General features: G+C 41.0%; 1 protein-coding gene across 2 annotated transcripts in view; it reads left to right on the top strand.

The window, feature by feature from the left end:
* The window catches only part of LOC116941631 (peroxidasin homolog), a 64,886-nt gene that overhangs the window by 8,981 nt on the left and 35,466 nt on the right, over positions 1 to 20,439 (top strand). Inside the window, exons 2-6 of one of the 2 annotated variants that reach the window (XM_032952897.2) lie at positions 6,096 to 6,167; positions 15,562 to 15,633; positions 16,835 to 16,906; positions 19,319 to 19,390; positions 20,219 to 20,290. In XM_032952897.2, coding sequence (XP_032808788.1) covers positions 6,096 to 6,167; positions 15,562 to 15,633; positions 16,835 to 16,906; positions 19,319 to 19,390; positions 20,219 to 20,290 — 360 coding nt within the window. The remainder of the gene's footprint in view (positions 1 to 6,095; positions 6,168 to 15,561; positions 15,634 to 16,834; positions 16,907 to 19,318; positions 19,391 to 20,218; positions 20,291 to 20,439) is intronic. The other variant, XM_032952898.2, reaches the window with a different exon arrangement.

Genomic DNA, 20,439 nt, shown 5'->3' with positions numbered 1-20,439 from the left:
CTAGTTCCACCTGGCTTGGAAATTATCGGTCTGGACAACTTGTGGTACCAGATTACACCTTTGGTAAATTACGTAACGCAATGATCGCAAGATAATGTTGTAGAGATGCAGTTTTTATTTACAGTACAGGCAGGCATGATATCAACCAGCCCAAAATAAGTAATCCATATTACGTGTACATTTTGCCTTCATTATTCATAAAAAGACATGTTTACTGACATCACTATAGTAGTACTCACGTTTATTACATTGCTTTTTTAATTACAAAAAGTGTATCCTTTAGGGGGGAAATTCTATTAGTAGATGAGTAGGTAAATGAATTGAAATATTAAAAAAATGTGGCTTGGGAATTGTAATTAATTAGGTATTCAACAATAAAAAATGTGTAAAAATAAAAGAATGAAAAATATATAATCAGCGACGTTATGGTCAATGGCCCTTCTTAAAAGCACTTATTGCATGTTTTCTTACTTTAAAGCAGCGTTGTTTGACGAGTGTGAGTTTTGTTGTTAAATGTGCTTGTGCTTCACTTCCCATGTGCAGCATCATCGAATAATCAGTTTCAAACGTGTAGGCTGTTATTTAATGCTTGTATATACTTTTTATTTCCTCCATACGTTTAATAATTGATTACTGTTCATTGCCTGCCAGCCACCTGCTGGCAGTAAGAAAAGTGGAATGTGACGCTTTGCCTTGGAATCTTACAGAGCCATGAAATGTGACCTAAGTACTCCAAATAAACCACATTCTCGACTAAAATTACGTTGCGTGATTTTGCCAACGTAGCAGTTACATTTGTTTGTGAAATAAAATACGTGCATAACAAGACAGAAAAACGTGAAGTCCATTGTCAGCCTCGCTGTTGCATGAAGGCCATCCCATGTGCTAGTCGATGAGATTGTTTGCCTATACTTCACCACGTAGGTTGGTGACAGAGGATGTGCAGGACTGGTCTAGATATCACTCGTCACTGATGTTAGCCTTGGCCATGAATTAATTATATATGAAAACACAATATTGGTATTGAAGCTATTGACATTTAGCCTCAGCTCGTCGATGATGTTAGCCTTCGCCATGAATTATGTTGAAACAACTAAAAAATAGCGGTGATTACTAAGTCCCTGTGGATTGCATGACATAGCACTGTGGCAAAATATATCATGTTTGTCAGTAATGCTTACAGTGATGCTGGCACTTATTCCATCACGTGCATGTGTTCTTGTTTTCATTGAGTATGTGTTATCGCCCATCCCGTTTTGCAACTTTGACCACAAATATTTGTGGAAATCGAAAACATTGCATTTTAAATGCCGAATGAAACGTGTAATTTCACTCGGCATGCGTTATATAGACGATGCCCCATGTGTATCCCCGAGTGCCAGCCAAGCGTGTATTTAAATGAACAAAAACCCTAATTGACAGTTTCATTTTTTGTGGGAAGTATTTGAACTTGGAATACGTTAAGACTCGGAGGTTGTGCTATGCCAGCGTAATTCCACTATCAAAGTGTGAGAGACAATACATGAATGGGTTACAGTCTGCACAACGGTGAAAAATGGAAACTGCAAAGGATTTTCGTCTTGTAAAGAGTTGACACTTTTATTGAGTGGATATGTGTGAATGCTGTACGAATAGCAAAGAGCCAAGTAACATCTATGGGATCTTTTTTCCAGAATAAAAAATAATGAAATAATAATAGGCTTCACCCTTTGTGGCAATCAAACACCAAATAAATACCTATTGTAAGGCATCACATCTGCATTAACCACACATACCTGTGGCAAAACATGCAAACAATACACGCTCTGGTAATATATTGGCATTGTCTTTGTAACGTATTGGCCTACACCAGAGACAGACTTCTTTATGGCCTTATCTCACCAGTGTTAGACCAGAGAATGCCAAAAGGCGAACACTACTACAAGGGCAATGCAAGTATAACGTGTTAATATGTCGGGTTGAGCAGTTATATCGATTGGACCTTTTTTCTGGCAAAGTAACATTGAGTTCAAACAGAATGTATGTGGTGTGGTCAAGACATTTTGAGGGTAAGGTGATTTAAAAAAAAGTTCAACCATCTTCATCCTAGGCTTAGTTTGAAGCCTTGTCTCTACTAATAATATGGAAATATTTTTCCGCATTAAAGGTAAATTAAAATCTTTAATTCATTCCAAACTTATGAAGCAATTCTAAAATTGATTTGACTGCTTCTTTGACATTTACAGTCATGTATCCCTACATGGGATTAATTAAACTAGTAAAAAAATATTACGAAAAAACCCCTCATCTTTTGACAGCTAACTTTTCAAACTAATAATCTACAAAATAAATTTCTTATATGTGTCAGAAGCCATTTTGAGGTGAGCATAAAGTATGTATAATCGAGGGAATGTTCTCATTAGTATATAACGCAAAGGAGTAATGTATGACTGTTATTACCTATTTTGCAAGACATCCTTCACACAGCCCATTCCCATGTGTAACGAGGACTATGCGGTTGCAATGCCTAATGGGATATTATATTCTCAGGACCTGTCACGAATGTGAAAAACAGGAAAACCAAACCCTGGACTTTGAGGTTGCACGTGCACTGTACACCACCGGGCAGAGGGACCAGGTCTATCAAGGTCTAGCAACTAAACCTTAGGATTAGCTTCCTTCAAAGAGGTTATATTTACGTTTTGGGGGTGCTGCCGTTGGGCAATAGTCCGTGCATTGCACTTGGAATCAAGAGGATCCTGGTTTGATTTGGTCTCTTTGCGCTGCAGTTGAAACAATGGGCAATTATCTTAAATCCTCCCACCTCCAGCGGTAAAAGTGGTTATACTGCGATTAGTTAATAAGCAGGTTGTGTGTGACGGGGTAAAAGTCTGGGTACTTCCACCTCTTCAAAGACCTCTTTCCAGCATGGAGGAGTCGGTGAATACTATCGAGAGCAGAGGTCGCCAACCAAACTAACAAGAAGAGCCATTGTTTTCTAATTCGGAAAAAATAAGTAATATAAAAAACAAAAAAAAACACGCTTTCATGAAATGTACCGTACTAGTAATGGCAGAACTCCACGACTTCAGGAAGTGGCCCCGAAGCTTTCCATAATGTAAGGACCCGTGGTCATTTACGGTCAACGTCAGTTTACCGTGAACAATTAGACCCAAGTCGAAACATAGCTTAGAAAAAATGTTTTTTTTTAAATATGTTTTTATTTTTTTATGATAGAATATAGTATTGTCATCAGTATGACATAAGTATACCAAGTTTGCAGTCGATACCACATTGGGAAATGGGTTAAAATTGAGTTACAAGATTTGAGGATACGACAACAACAGACAGTGAGTTAATAGAAAGCGTGTAAAAACTTTATTTCAAGAGCCGCAATGGCATGTGAATACGAGACGGTGGTGATCTCCATATATATAAAAGGCAAAAGTTGTGAATATGTGTGTCTGTTCAAAATGTTTAGCGTACTTCCCGACATACAACAAACTGGAAATTTGCCATGTGGGTACTTTCCAGACTGTACACCATGCAAAAAGTTACAAAAATACACTCAATAATGCATATATTTTTTGCACGGCAAGTGAGCTGTGACGTCAAATCTGTCATGTGACCCGTGCATGTGGAAGCGTAACGCATTGTAGTGTAGTGGTTAGCACGCCGCGCTACGAACCCGGCGACCCGAGTTCGATTCCCGCTTACGGCCACTGCCGGTGACGATTATTTGAACCGGTCCTGGGCCTCCCCTAGGTCGACTCAGCCTCAAACGAATAACTGGTGTGGTGTGTGAACATCGCCACTGGGGAGACAAAGGCGGCCGGGCGTGGTGGATCCAAGTCCCGGGCGAAGCCGGGTAGGAAAGCTAGTCCTTAATAAATATCGTCACGTGGCAGTCCTTGAAGAGTCGCACGTTTCCGACCCCTGCTTTAGAGGAACTCTACAGGCCCCTTGAGTGAAGGTCCTTTCACCAGCAGTGCCGTGAGCAAGCATTTGCAGGGCTGCACCTTTAGCAAACTTTTACCGTTATAAAAAGTGAAACACCATTTGGAGAATAATTACACTGTACATAATTAGAAAGATTGAATAGCTGGAACCATGCCACAGCGTGACTTCAATCATCTTAAATTCAGTCTTATTGGAAGGTAAAATGGGTTTTATTTTATTTCATGGTCAAAGTTTATTCAGCTTGTTCGTATAGCTCATGAATTATTGAGCCACGAGTAAACTAAAATTAAACTGAACGCATTTGTTATAAACACTGCCCTACATCAGAAAAGATGATCAGAGGCTCGTGGTTATTCACCGAGGATGAAATCAGCTCATGTGCAGGTTGCTGGGTGGATTGTTGCATCGCGGGATCATGAGAGGTGGCGGCGGTTCTGGGAAAACCTGAATTCATCCAGCAGTTGATCGATCATGGCTGATGATGCTTAATGACTATTCAGAGAATGGCCATTGCCCAAAAAGTGTAAACTTCTTATTCAGGTTTTGTTGTTGTTATAGGTCGAGGTTCACGATGAGCGTGGCGAATTTTAATCAGTTGCCCCCTTTTTATACAATTGCAGTCTAATCACTGAAAACGGAATCCCTCGATCTCGTTTACTTGCTCGATACTTCGTTATTGACCATTCCGTGCTTGGTGTACACTCGATTAAACAAAAACCCGTGAAGGAAATGTGTGTGGAGCTCGTGGTATTTGTGGTGCTTGATTGTTTGCAAACTTGATGTTTCTAAAGCTGATGGTTAACATCATGTATTTTACCTCTAAAAATACAGCAATGGCCTTAATAATAGCATTCGATTAAACAGAGACATGTGGTTTCACATATTGAAGGGCATGTTATCTTTGAGTAATGCTCGTAACAAAAAAAAAATCCTCTTACAGAATTTTCACCCCCGTAAAGTCTGCAGTCACTTCATCAATGCCGTAAACATTATTTGATGTTGATTTGAAGCTTTCGGGACTGCAGGAATCCATAATCTTTGGTTCTTTCGGTAAAGTCAAGTAGGTATTTTATTTTATACCTACGTGACTTTACCGAAAGAACCAAAGAGTATTATTTGATGTCTTTGATGACTTTGAATAGAGTTGACTGAAGTGCAGCCTACACATCGCACTGCATCTCTGTTTAACCTGACTAATGAACATGATTCTGAGATAGTTTAAAGTAAAGATGCGGCTCTGAATTTCCTTGCTCATGCCAATGTCGGTGGAAGGACCTCCACTAGAATGAGTTCGAGGGAGAATATGGCCTACTCTTCCACATTTGTCATATGCCCTGAAAGAGGTGGAAGTACCCACACTTTACTCTGCTGCACGCAACCACAGGTTGGCTAATGTGGTCGTACAAACGTTATACCGCTGCGTGGGCAGAGGCGTGGGGAATTGAGACGTGCGCCCAATTTAACTGCTGTGCTGGGAGATCAAATTGAACCGGCGATCTCTGGATTTCAGGTTCGGTGTGCGAACCATGGCAGCAAGGGGCAGTAACTCATAAGAGAATGCTCAAATAATATATACTCATACAACAAACCCAGGCCACATAATTTTCATTGATTCAATTACCTTGCAAAAAAAAATAAACGGTTGCTCTGTTCTGTTGTCGATAAAATCCAGTTAGACACAAGTCACAACTTGGTAAAGTTCTGCTATCGCATGCCGCTATCGTTCGTGCATTGGTATTTTTTTTGTATTCCACGACTTGTGAAGTATTTGTGTCCTCGGTTATGCCTGGGTTGGTAAAGTCACCTTGATTCCAATCTTTGTGGCCTTTTAACTGCTTGCTGCTTGCATGGCCTTGTGCTGCTTTGTTCAAACGACATGCACAAGGGGACACGTGGGAATGAATGTGTTGAGGGAAGAAAAAAAAGCATACACGTTTTAGGCTATTGTTGTCTTTCACTTGCAATGTGTATGAATTGCGGTGAAATTAAAGTTCACCGCATTGTAATGGCATCACTTTAAAGACACATTGCGAAGTACTGTGGAATAAAATATCCTTTAGATTTGGAATTTTGCATTAAAGGTCACAATGTCCATACTTGCTTGTCAATGCTTATTATTCTTACTTTCTTTCTCCCCCCCCACCCCCCCCCCCCAGAGATTTGCGCTTCAACAGAGTGAAGGAAATTCCTGCAGGGGCTTTCAAGAGATTAAAAAATCTGAACACTTTGTAAGTACCCAAAGCTGCTAATGCTGTTTGATGAGCGAAGTTGGTCTGGACACCTCACCGATGTATTTTCCTGTTGCACCGCTTGTTGTTTGGCACAATGTCTGTGATTTCACTGCTCTGGCTGGGAGCTTCTTTCAGGAACTTGATTGAGCCAACTTGACTTTCTCCTTAAATTGTATTCATTGCTGTCTGCTGCCAGTGTTTGATGTAGCCTAGCCAATGGTATTTATTAGCTGTATTTATTTATTAGCTCTGTTTGCTGCATTTACTACTTGAAGAAGCTCTCAGCACATGGAGCGAAACGTCTGACATCGCGCCAAACGGCACGCGGCACATCGGAGAGCTGCACAGCACAATCGCGAAAACGCATATTGAAGCTTGCTATATTTCTTTAGAAAAAAAACTGAGTATTTGCCTGCTGTATTTCATATTTGTCAGATTAATAAAAATGAGTGTGTAATGTCCTCATATATAGCCTTTATATGCATAGTACTTACAAAAATCCAAAAGTCACATATATAAGTTGCAAAACATGGGTGTGATCCTTTGAGTCTTGTGGCTGCTGGCATCATATTCAATTGGTGTATGCCAAGCCACACTAACATGGCGTACAAGGGAAAGCATTCAATACAGTTCAGTGGATTATTATTAAAAAAACATTTATGGGAAAGCCTCTGTTAGAGTTGTCACTGGCAACTGTTAGGGGCTTGCTATACTGGTTCAATCTTCACATTTCCTTGTTTTGTGTTTAAAACCAGCCCCTGGCCATGCTTTCTTATGCCACACCACACTCTGGCTGCTTCTACCTGCTGTACCAATAACGTTGTGCCAAGCACAACACAAAGATCAATGGTATTTGTGTATTTACTTTACAGTGCCTTCTGTATTCTTGTTCATTCAATGCAACCGATCTTTCCTTGGGATGCCTTTGGAGTGAATGGACACAGCTTTGGGGCTGGGTGAATGGTGGGGCGAAAACATTGTAACTCGCACCACGTGCCAACTATAACAGTGCCGTGCACCACAAAGATTTATGACTTTTTGTAGAACTACCTATAATGTACTTTTAAAAGTTTGCTGCTAACAATGCAGTTGTTTACATAGTTGTGACTTTCAATCATATTTGCATTTCGTAATTATTCCTGATGTTCAACAAAAGTACAGGACAAAAGTATAGTCTGTGGGTGATCGGCAAGAATGTGGAGAAAAACAACCCCGCTGTTTTTCCCGAGTCGTACTACTTACAGGAAAGCTATGGGGCAGTAAGGAGATGGAGAGAGAAGGGTCGGAGGCGACAGAAGAAGTGAAAGAGCAGAAGGGGAAAAAGGGTGTCCAGATGGATCACATAATTGGGAGGATAACACCGAAATCAAAAGAAAGGGAGACCAAATGTTCATACACACCACCAGTGACTGTATTTGCATTTTTTTCACTCCTAACAGTTTTAGAAAAGACATCTCTTTGTTCAGTGCTGTTCCCTTACAGTAGGCGTTTTAAATTGTTTATTTAAGTATCAATACAATTTCCTACACACCATTCTAAGGTTCAACTTCGGTGGCGGAAATTTGAAGTGGTAAATCTTTTTTGTTGTTGTTGTTGTTGGTGATCGTCACGGATTGCTACCCTCCTGAAAAGTCGTGCCTTTTATTTTGGCAGGTCAGCGATGTATGGATATGACTGGAAAAGCAATTTGTGGGTGGTGGATTTGTTTCCATTACCCGTTACCATGGGGCACAACGTAAACAAACCACGCTCGTGAACGTGTCCACGGCCCCCCCAACACGCGGGTGTATGTGCAGCCTTTGCACCTCTTTTCCACGGCACAGCCGAGCTGAGCTGTGCCGTGCGCCTGCAGACCCAACCCTGCCTGGGGCCGTCTTGGTTTTGGGCCACTGCAGTAAACCGTGCCACGCTGTTGACCGTGGCACGTTCGTCGCGTTTGCGCGCCTGCGATTAGCGCGTGTGGCTGCGCACGGCGCGGAAGAAGTTCAACATGCATCCATGATTCTTCCCGTCAAGTTGCTCGTCTTGTCTTGCTCGGCGTTGATTTGCTCCACAAAAAGGTCACGAGGCAGTCCTTGAAGAGCCGCAAGTTTGCGGCCCGTGCTCTAGAGGGACACTAGAGAGCCCCTCTAGTGAAGGCCCTTCCACCAGCAGTCCCGTGAGCAAGCGTACATACGTTTGTATGTACAGCATTACAGTATATACGGTGAAAATAATTGACCCCACGCCTGACCATCTTTTGGTCAGAGCCGGATTCGGATACAGTAAAACCTTGGATTGCGAGTAACTTGGTCTGCGAGTGTTTTCGCAAGACGAGTAAAAATGTTAAATAAATATTAATTTGATAAACGAGCGAGGTCTTGCAATACGAGCGGTACGTATACGCTTTGTACTGCCGAGCATCACGTGATCACAACTGATATGCGAGTGCTTTGATATACGAGTGCTTTGGATTACAAACACGTTTCCGGAACGAATTATGCTCGCAATCCAAGGTTTTACTCTATCTTGTAAGGCCATAGTTGCAAGGTTTCATTTCTGGCTCGGAATAGCAAGTAGCCAGTGGAAAGCAGCCCGTACCGAGAGGGCCCACACTAGCACAGTTGCTATGTGCCAGTGGAAAAGGGTCATTACAAAACAGATCGGGCTGTTCCTTTGGCACTGACTTACCCACTTTGCATTAATCTTAATTCTATTGAATTAACATTGATGTGTCAATTAGATTTGTCTGGCTATAGTTGAGAAAACAAAACACCAAAACGTATCTGGATAAACAAGTACACTCGCAAAATACTGTATTTGTGAATGTTACGATCATGGGTAATGTCTATTCATCATAATCACCATCATGTCTGAACATGTATTTTATTACCTGTTTTTAAAGATTGTCAAGAGTAGCCTCTGCACCGTGCATGGTGTTCAATATCATCTTCATCATCAACACTTTCATGAAAAGACTGCTTCCAAACTCAATTTATAATTAGACTAAAATCTAGAAAAAAAATTAAGACAACAGTAAACACAGGTCATTCCTCCTGCAAATATTTTTTTTGCAAATTTGCATTACCCTATAGTTTACCTGTCAGCTTTTTGTTGTTGTTGGATCAGAGCGATTTTTTGGATGCCTAGAAGCTGTCGATTACCATCATGAGCGTTATCATTTATTATTTCTACATCGTTTTCATGTACAAAGTTTTTTTGTTGCAGCACACACAATTCAAAATAAGTTCAAAATAACCTTTAAAAAAATAAAAACAGCCAAGAGGAAAATATTGGCGGTCCCGACTACAGAGAGCTTTCACGCTGTGATATTAATCATTTGATAGTTCACCAAACAGATTGGGTTTTTTTTGTCTATGGTGGGGATGAAAGGGGGTTTTGCATGCTTAGAATTTGTTGATGGTTGGAGCATTTGGGTGGAGTTGGGGATTATATTTTTTTATGATCGTTAAGCGCAGGCCCCAATGTGCCCAAAACTACCACTCGGCCAGTCACAAACAGCACTATTCAAGACACATTAGTTAATACGTTTCATGACCGTAGGAAGGTTGTGAGCAAGGTCTGGGCACCCTGTTTTAAATTGAGTTAGGTGGGAGAAAGTAAGTTAGGGAGAAGAGATGTCTGCACAACGAGAACAGTAGGGCCCCTCAGTGCTTGAAGTCTTTATTATTTATCACAGGAGCTGCTATATGTGTGATAAAACAGCCACCCGCTGTCACGTGGTGTGTGCTGTAGAGCTGGGATGATTAATAATTACATTATTGAGTTCATTAAATTGATTAGTTGACAAGAAAAACTCATTTGAATCAACTGCTCTTTTTGTAGTTGATTATTTTGGCCCTTTTGAAAATGGCGGTTGCTTCAATAGCCTGCATCCCGAAGACAGGAAGCCTCCTTTAAGCCACGTCCAGTGTGGGGGACACATCCCCCCCAATATTCAAATATACTAAAAATGTCCCCCCCAATATATTGCTATAAAATAGATTTCTGTTTTATATGAGTGTGGTTACGGTTGTACTTTATTAATCCCAATCTCTGCCGTTACATACAATGAAACAAGAAAATGTAAAAAAGAAAAAACAAAGCAATGTAATACAATGCACTATTAGACATTATTGTTACAAAGAAATAAAAAGTCCATCCTATGTGTTAGCGAATTTTTTTAATATATTAGGCAGGAAATGGCAGGAAATTTGTTTTCAAATTTAGATTTTTTTCAGGGGGGGACCCCCAGATCCCCTGGAAGATTTCATCCCCACCATGTTGACTCCATGGCTACGGCCTTGCTGTGTTATATTTGTTTCCATTTGACCTGAGCCGCTTGCAAAGTATTGGTGAAAGTTTTGCTTGCAAATTGTTTAAATATTTCCATGGAATTCTGTTTTTATTAGCAGTGTATTGCCTTTCCACTGGCTGAACAGTATGTTGCGAATGTGAAATGCAATATGCATATCGCAGAGCAACATAACAAGCTAAATCATACCCAGCTGTGTTTGTTTCTCATTGGCAAATATACCAGCAATAAGTTGACACCGTAATTGTGCAATCTGTGTAAACCTCTCTGAATCGTACTTTAATCAGCGTCTGAATACATGTTGACAACATATAGCTGCATCCAGCTTGTGTTGTACGATCTGTGCATAAATTAAATACCAAAATGCTTTGTTCTAGAACAAAGTGTCTGTACTAGATTTGAAGTTTTCGTGACTGCACGGATCTATACTCTTTGTTCTTTCGGTAAAGTCACGTAGGTGAAAAAAGAAATAACAATAAAAATAGAAATGAATCACGATGTTTCGATTGCAACACATGCAATCATCATCAGGTGTGATAACCACAGCAAGGAATTTTTTACTGAAGTGGGAAAGACCAGGGTTAGGGCAGTTAAATAAGTCAGAGAGGGGGAGGGTATGGGGGGGGTGAATGGTTAATAACATCTTTCCAATGATTGCTCAATTTATATCCGTTCTCTCGGTTGAAGTTATGTCTATGTTTATATATCTGGATGGCTTCATGAACAAATCTTTGATGGTAGCCAGACAGCTGATCATTGCTATAACAGCGTTATCGCAATGATCAGCTATAACGCTGTGGGCTCCCATGATATTGTTTTCTCCGAGACCAAGGTGCTCTGCAAGCCGTCTGGCTACCATGAAAGATTTGTTCATGAAGCCATCCAGACATATAAACATAGACATAACTTCAACCGAGAGGACGGATATAAATTGAGCAATCATTGGAAAGATGTTATTAACCAAGTAAAATGGAACTGTTCATAGTTGTTCCATCTTATTTACCGGGTATTAGTCTATTTTACCGAGTTAATTGCATCCTTAGCGTTTAGCAGTGCGGCTATTCTGCTTTAGATGTCATCATCTATCTTGGCAACAATCATGTTGCCCTTTTAACTCTCAGCGTCTCTTTTGTACCTGCAATTTACTCACCCCTCGCACCATTCACACCCCCCCCCCTACCCTCCCCCTCTCTGACTTATTTAACTGCCCTAACCCTGGTCTCTGTCCCACTTCAGCAAAAATGTCCTTGCTGTGGTTATCACACCTGATGATGATTGCTTGTGTTGCAATCGAAACGTCGTGATTTATTTATTTCTATTTTTACTATTATTTATTTTTTCACCTACGTGACTTTACCGACAGAACCAAAGAGTATAGTGTCTGTATTTTATCAACCAATTGCAAGCATCTGCATGAGAAATTGCTTGCAATTTACATGAGCAATTGCTTGCTCATGTCACCGTTGGGGAAAAAAAAAGTCCCTTTCGGAAGGAGCTCTTCAGATTCCTCCTACAGGACATTGGCCTCCCCTGCCAAGCTAAAAGACGTGGGAGTCCCGATAGTCTTACCTCCTCCTCACCACCACCACCACCACATTGCAACCTTGCTGATCGACGTTTCAGAAACTCTCCCATTGTTTCAACTGGTTGTGCTTGGGAGATTGATTGAACCAGTGGCCTCTTGCAGGGTTTTGACCATTGCACAACAGTAGCGCATGTTATATAATTTATCTATTGCATTCATTAAAGACTAAACAACCCTCCCCACCACACCGCTTCTTTGCGCGTCCTATTGCCAACAGCTGACAAGTCAGAAGGCGGTGTTTGAGCCTTTCCTGTAGCTGGAACAGCACAGGCTTGTCCTATAAGCCCCGAGGGGATTGTCTCCCATGAAAAAAAGCAGGTGTGGCTCTGTAAACGCCTCCCTCGATCCCGTTTGTGGCCTCGCGTGTGATCCAGAGGGTAGATAAGTCTGAAAATAGCCGTGCTGCTGCTGCTGTATCCAGCAAAGCAGACTATTTCATCTTGCTGAATGGCAACAGGTGTTCACTTGTGCCGTTTTAGGATGTCAGAGTGTGCGCGCAAGGAGAGGTCACACTGCTTTTGTTGAGGGCGAGATGTTGGAAACAGCAGTTGCGGCAGTACAATGTACGGATGTTTAGTCTTAGATCTTTCCCTTTGCGTAATATGATAGAGAGGGTGCGCGGCCAAGGTGACATGGTTGGCATTGCAGAGGTCACCTGTTTCGATTCAATACCGCGGTGCCGAAGGTTGCGGCAATGGTGCAAGTTTCTTAAAATCACGACCTAGTCGATCGTGGGCTCACGTGTAAATTGTTGGTACCCTCGCCTCTTCCGAGACAGCTGATCGGAGTGGAAGAGTAGGCCAAAAACAGTCGAGATGTGCTCTCTCAAGCTCCCTCTCGTGCAGGTGGCTTCGCCAGCAATGCTGTGAGAAAACAATTGTAGGGCAGCACCTTTATCTTTACCGTCTATATAATACACTATTGGATGATATCGAACTGCAGTGGTTAAGTTGTGCACTTTTAAGTTCTGATCCTCTGCATGTCTTGAAGTTCCATTGACTTCGAAAAATGCTTGTTTTTGAAAATGGGTTTAATAAAGTCGGCGTGAAATGTTCGATACATTGCGGCTCTTCAACGGAAGCACCTAATAATATCTTTCTCTAGTTTCCACTACACTTTGGCCAATTCGTAATGTTGCAGAGAAGGTAAAAGATTCAAATAACACGTCTTTTTTTCTCCATGTTTCATGGCACATGAAATAAAGATTCTTTATTAAAGCAGCATTGGCAAATGCGGGCTCTTTTGCTTTGGCCCTTTGTCCGATTTTATACACGTTTATGCACGTAACAAATGCGTGAATGTTTCTAAAAAAAATCTGGTAAGACGTGAAAAAATATATATCTGCTGAGTGGCAGACACTCCCACGAGATACAAAGTGCACACACATTCCGACCTCGGTGTGTTGATATGATGGAATGTGATTATGTTGAGCTAATATATTTATGTTTTCAACTCTGCCCAATGTAACGTACTGCTAGATGGTGAATGTGCAGCGCTGCAATTGCTCACGCCACTGCTGTCAGAATGGCCTCCGCTAGAGGGAGGGCTAGAGGGAGGTCTAGAGGGCCCCTGTCAGAGGGTATTTTGGTCTACTCTTCTACGCTGGTCAGACACCTTTGACAAAATAGGGAGTGCCCACAACTTTACCTGACCTAAATGCCATCTGCTTATTGACGTATATCTGCGGTGTGTCAATTTACACTGCTGTATGGACAGACCTAGCGGGGATTTATTAAACTTGCCCCAATATTTAAACTCCCGTGCCGTGAGATAAAAATCAAACCGGAGACTTGTGAATTGCAAGTTTATTGTGCAAAATGATTACAGCACGCCAGTGTCTCATGCGTACAGTACTCTGTTTATTCGACATCAATATACATGTGCATTACTACTGCAAAAGTTAAAACACAAGATGGTATTTCTGAACGAGTATTTGCGTACAAAACTAAATTGGTGCTTACAAAGGTTCAAGTTGCCATCTTTTTTTGCCGTATCATCACGTTGCGGAGTCTAATGCCCTGAAGACACTTCCCAAGAGCAGTAAAATCTCAGGCGTTTGCTTTTCATGGCCGTCCACTATTTGAATGTTTTGCTTTGGTACTGTAACTGTTTGTCAACTGCCTCAGCTGCATTGCTAAACATACCCATTGGTAAATGTGGTGAAGATGCAGCCCTGATATGTCTTGCTCATGCAACTGCTGGGAGAAGGGCCTCAACTAGAGGGAACTCGAGAGAGACCCCTCTGGATTTGGTAATTGGTCTACTCTTCCACGCTCGCCAGATGTATTGGGCAGGGGTGGTAGTGCCCACACTTTGCTCTACCGCATGCGATCTGTCGATCACCTTCATCTGGTATGCTCATTTATACTGGCCACGGTGGCGATATGTTAACTACCTCGCCTGGTATACAGGAGGTTGTGGGTTCAATCCCGACCCTGACGCCTGTATATTTGAAGTTTGCATGTTCTTTCCTCAGTCGCGTTGATTTTTCTCCAGGTCCTCAGGTTTTTCCCTCCACATTTATAATCAACGTAGCGGTTAGAGTATTTGGTTGCAATACATTTCCACGTGATAAGCCACTTCGTTGAGCTATCATTTGTGGCCACGTTGCTTCTGAAAAAGAGCTATATAGCTCAAGTGGGGGCCTTACCTGGTAAAATAAAACAATGTTTATACAAAGTTTATACTCATGGGTGGACAGAGGCTGGGGGGGGGGGGGTTAATATATTTTTTTGTTTCAGTTGTCACGCGAGAGATCAAACCGGCGACCTCTGGATTACAGGTCCACTATAAAACCAAAAGCATTTTTTTTATTTTACCAGCTAAGACCCACTGAGCTATATACTGTAGCTCTTTATCAGCAGCGACCTGGCCACAAATGATAGCTCAACAAAGTGACTTATCTTCTTTTTTTTCTTCTTTGGTTCTTTCGGTAAAGTCACGTAGAATGAGAATAAAATAATAAATTGATAAAATAACACGATAAAATTCTCACGACGTTTCGGCCACAACACAAGCGGCCTTCATCAGGTGAAGGGACGAGACTGTCTGGAGGACAGCGCTGGAGCGAACAAAGCCACGCTCAGATCGCGACCTTTAAGCTGACTTTAGTGACTTATGTGAAAATGTATAGCAGCCAAATCCTCGAAAGGCCTGATTCTAAATGTGGAGGGAAAACCCGGAGGAGCCGGAGAAAAATCCACGCGACCACGGGGAGAGAGACACGCACACTCCAAATATTCGGGCACCAGGGTCAGGATTGAACCCACGACCTCCTGTATACCAGGCGAGGTAGTTAGAATCTCGCCACCGTGGCGCCCACACCACAGCATCATCCCTGAACTTACCAAGAAGTAACCAGGAAATGCCTTAAGCATATTAACTACTGTATTGCATATTTCTTGGGAGCTGGGGGGGGGGGGGTGAAACCATAAGAATGTAAAAGTAACTTTTCCAGGATTCCTTTATCGCTATTAGGCTCTACTTACTTGTCTTTTGTTGTTTTATTACAGGTTAATCAACAACAACCAGATAAAAAGAATCCCCAGAGGAGCCTTCGAGGATTTGGAGAATCTAAAATATCTGTAAGAAGGTCTTGCACATTGTTAAACATTGGTAAACAGTCTTGTAATCGCTGCCACTGGCCTCCAAAAATGTCAACAATTTGTTTGTTTACCTTACGTTCCAGATACAACACCATGGGAATGTGTATCTCAGTTCTAAATGTGTTGCTGCTGTTTCATACATTTGCTGAACATTCCATTCGGGCCAGCCAAAACGAACTAGCTTGCTTTATTTTCATGTTGTGTGTTTACGCTGCCATTCGTGGGAAAGGTAAGGTTGAAGCTTCATAAAAAAATATTCACGTGCATGATGATAAAAAAAAAACTATATACGTTTAGAAGTAGGCAATTGTCACTTGTAAACTTTAACGTTTTAGTTTTTTTGTCTCCAGCCCTACAATTGTGTTAAACAGCCACTTTAAATAACCCTGCCCCATATCACATTCACTTGCACTGTTTATATTTTTAGAGTAATAACTGGAGTCATGTTGGGCAGAGAAACCTGAGCTGTTAATTATTTTTCTCCTTGTCCACACTTTAGCATTTTTTTCCATTTAAACGTGTTTATTAAAAAATATATATACTGCATTATGATCAGCAATATATATATGACGTGTGAGATTGCTGTTTTTTCCTGGATTTTTCTGTTTGCGCATAGTCACTTTAAAATGTTTTCTTGTTCATGTTTTTTGTTTGTTGTGGTTGCACACGATTCAAGAGCCGAATGGCTCACAGGGCTATACAAAATAAATGAAGCTGAAAACTGAAATTGTTCTTATTTAAAACCTATTATGCTCCTAATAAACATAAATGTTTTGATTATTCTGCACTCAGCCAACGTTGTTTTTCACAAAAGATTCCCAAGTAAATGTAATGTCCATACAAAGTATGACATTGTCTTCAATTACAGGTACATTTTGGCTTAACCAACCGTTGCTTTGGCTTGACAGATTTTAAGGTTACGTTGAGTGTTTTTTTTCTTTCCAAATAATGTCCAGCTTATTGTTCATCTACTGCTGGATGAAGGCCTATCCCAGGCCCGTGACCATCATAGGGGTTGTTAGACCATACTTCAGCACACTCATCAGTGTAATACTTCTTCAAATGTAGGCCCAGCATCGGTTAGGAAAACGCTTGCCACTGAGATTGAACCGTGACCAGTAATCAAACACAACGACACAATGTGCTAACCACTTTTCCACTGCTCACCCTCCCCCCCTAGATATTTGTACAAAAATGAAATCTCTTCCATTGATCGTCACGCATTCAATGGACTCGGCTCCCTGGAGCAGCTGTGAGTATGAATAACAACAATGGCTTTGATGCCTCACCTGATTACATCCATGCATCATGCACCAAAACAAGTCACCGTCCGTGCAAATGTGTGATTAAAATCAACAATAATTGAGTGTAATACAGCGTTTGACGCGTACGACTGTGTATGCTTGTGTAATTGTGTTTTTTTTCTCTAGAATCAGTTGTCTTGACAACATGCATTTCCGTGACATGTCTCTGTACAAGACGGAACAATTTGGCGAATGCTGAATCTGATCATGTTACGGAAGTCGTTGGAGATATATACAACTTTTAAGTCGTAATTCGTTTTATTGTCTATTTTTTAAACTGAAACAAAAAAACCCGCAGTGAATATTAATGTTCCGCAGAGGCAGCAATTACGGTAATTGCTATAATCTGCTTGGGTATATGTTCCACATGCTTACATATTCCACAGGGAATGTGTGGTTTTGGGGAGATTGGCAGGAGCGGATGTAATGACTTTTTGACGAACAACAGAATGTTTATGTACTTTGTCTGAAAATGTCGTGAAGATTTTGTCTCTAGTAAAATGTGCATATTTGGGAAAATGTCTTAAAATATATAAATAAGTGATGACAATCTACGAATTAGATTTACAGCCCTTTGTCATCCCATGATTGGATGAAGGCCTCCCCATGCCAAGTCCGTCATGGGAGTGGCCTTGACCATACTTCACCACGCGTCTGTATGGGTTTGTGACGTGAGATCCGAGGGGCAGTTCAGATATCACTCACAACTGATGTTAGCCACGGCTGGGAGTTGAACCGGGACTACCGGGTTCATAGGGCAGTGCATTACGCCCACTGCGCTACTTCTCCATCCAATGAAGAAGTAAATAGAGAAATGGCATTTATGTCGAATGATGTAATCGTAGTCCGTTAAATGCAGGTAAGAGCTCATTCTGACCGAAAGTGTATTTCTCAAGGGAAGCCTGTGTTCAGGACAAATCCAGAAAACATAAATATATAAAGTACAAAATGGAGACAAAAATGTTTATATAGTGGTACAATGGCAGTGGAATCACTTATTGTCCCGATATGTTTTCCCCTTAATGGATACCGCAAATACGCGTTAAATACCCCCTGAGCTGCTTCCCAGTAGGCCACGTTTTAACACTGATTGTCAATGCTGTTAACAGCCAGCATCTTATATATAAAACACCCTCATTTGGCAATTTAAGTGACTTAAACAACAGCTATTTGAATTCAGTAATTTTATATCTACACTGTTTAACATTTAATTGTATTCACCACTGATATGTATGACTTACATATTACATTATGGCATTATTTTAACCACCGATTTAAATTTTGTTGGCCTTTACAACGTAATATATTTTTTTTCAATTTGCGCTATAAACAGTATTTTTACTAGTGTTTTTTGTGCATAAAAAATACACCTAAAATATACCAGCGTAGTGAAGTATGGTTCAAACAACCCCCACCAAGTGACACGGTGTGGGGAGTCCACTCAGCAGTGGATTGACAAAGTGCTGTAACCCGTTTTATATATAAAAAATAAGTTATTGATTATAAAAGATTTACCTTGCTACGAACTTCTATCATCTGTCATAGCCACTTGTGTTTTAGCATGGCAAATGTCACAAGAGCATGAGGTTTTCAATCAGTTCATCTCAGTCCACAAGTGTGCATATGCTTTGCTCGTTTCATTTGGTATGCCCCTAAGCATTGATGCAAAAAAACCTCTGTAGGATCCCATGTGGATTCCCAAACCTAAAAAGGCTTGTCACAGTGAGATTGCATTTTTCCAAATTTCCTTTGTCCAGACCCCAGCTCAGAACCATAGAGAGAGCAGTGCACATTTTATCCACTAAAGGAACACTCAAGATGTAAAGTCTTACAGGATTTGGCATAGACAGAGTACAGCTAACAATTTATTTTATAGTAAGCAATTTAATACATATTTGTTTCTGTGGCTGTTTCATTACTTGGTTGAATGTTCATTTTGTCTCTTTTGAAAGATGTATTTTAAAAAATCAAATACACAATGTTGGAAGATCGTCCCGCTTCTCAGATACTATTTAATGAGATAAATAGTCTCATCGTCGAAGAGCAACCATTAATAAAACTTGAAATTAAATGTAATGAGAAAAACACAATTTTCAGTTTATTATGTATTTTACGTAGCTTAGAGTCTGTTTGCAACATTGTTGATATATCTAACCCCAGTGCATACAGATATCATGTTTATTATTATTATTACGTTTTAATGCGCTAGTTGACCATTATTCTTTTAAACACTTTTTTTTTATCAGCATGTCGAACATTTGTTCCCTCTCTGTTGTATTATTGTGTGTGTAACTAAGCTTGATGTCCAATCTGTGCATAATTACTAACGCACCGACGATTTGCTCACTTGTTTTTGACAGATACATGCACTTCAACCAGATAGAGATTCTAGAACCAGACACCTTTAGCCATCTACCCAAACTAGAACGATTGTAAGTGTGCTTTTCATGTCCACCTCATACGCCGTCAATGTTAATGCGCACCAGCTGCTTTAGCATGCATGCAGATGGCTGATGCTCCCACTCATACTCCTCTTTGCATGTGTGTTTAACACTCATGCGAGCATTCCTAACTCTCCGGTATTAAATTTTGCCATTGGAATCATTCCACAGCTCCTCATTGTTAGCTTAGTTTCCATATCTTTCTTGACCGCACGCATACATTGGATCTGTTACAAAGAAGTACCCACGATTTTTGTTGTAATTAAGTCGTTGGTAAGTTTTTATTTTACTTACATCTCGTCATATAGATACATTGGGACGCTGCCACTGGTTGAATGGTTAGCACACTGGACTTGCGATCCAGAGGTGGTTGGTTTTATTGCATTCTCCAGGCACGGCAATTGAAACAATGGGGCAAATTTCTTAAATCCCCCCCCATTAGCCAATCGGCAGGTCGCCTGTGGTGGGGTAAAGTGTGGGTACTCACCTCTTCCAAAGCGTCTGGTCAGCGTGGAAGAGTAGGCCAAATACCCTCTGTAAGGCCCCCAATAAGGCCTCTCTACCACTCCCTCAAGTGGATGCCCCTCCACTATCAGTGGCATGAGCAAGCAAGGCCTCACCTCTACCCTTTAAATAACACAACACACTCGTAAGGCCGAAACAAGACATTACACGCATGCCATGTTTGATGATATGCTTACATTTCGTATAATTATTTTAATTATAATTGACATATTGTTCACGCTTAAATCTATGAATGCCATGGCTGTTATGTTTGTGTGTTCAGCGTTCTATTTGAATACATTTTTTTGTGTACAGGTTTTTGCACAACAACCGACTGGCAAAGATTCCTTCCGGGACCTTTTCTCAGCTCAGCTCGCTGAAGAGGCTGTAAGCGATGCTTGGATTGTGTCACAGCATGCGAAGTTACTTGCGCATTTCTGCTCGCCCCAAATGTAGAACAATCAACAAATGACCAAGCAGATGAACACCCTTACTCGATACTAGTAATGGAAATGTAAGAATAGGTTTTACCCTTA

This window comes from Petromyzon marinus, chromosome 12, assembly GCF_048934315.1.
Source record: "Petromyzon marinus isolate PM22_M1 ecotype Great Lakes invasive population chromosome 12, UKy_Petmar_22M1.pri1.0, whole genome shotgun sequence".
NCBI classification, from domain to species: domain Eukaryota; kingdom Metazoa; phylum Chordata; class Hyperoartia; order Petromyzontiformes; family Petromyzontidae; genus Petromyzon; species Petromyzon marinus.
This window is presented reverse-complemented; position numbering and strand designations above follow the sequence as displayed.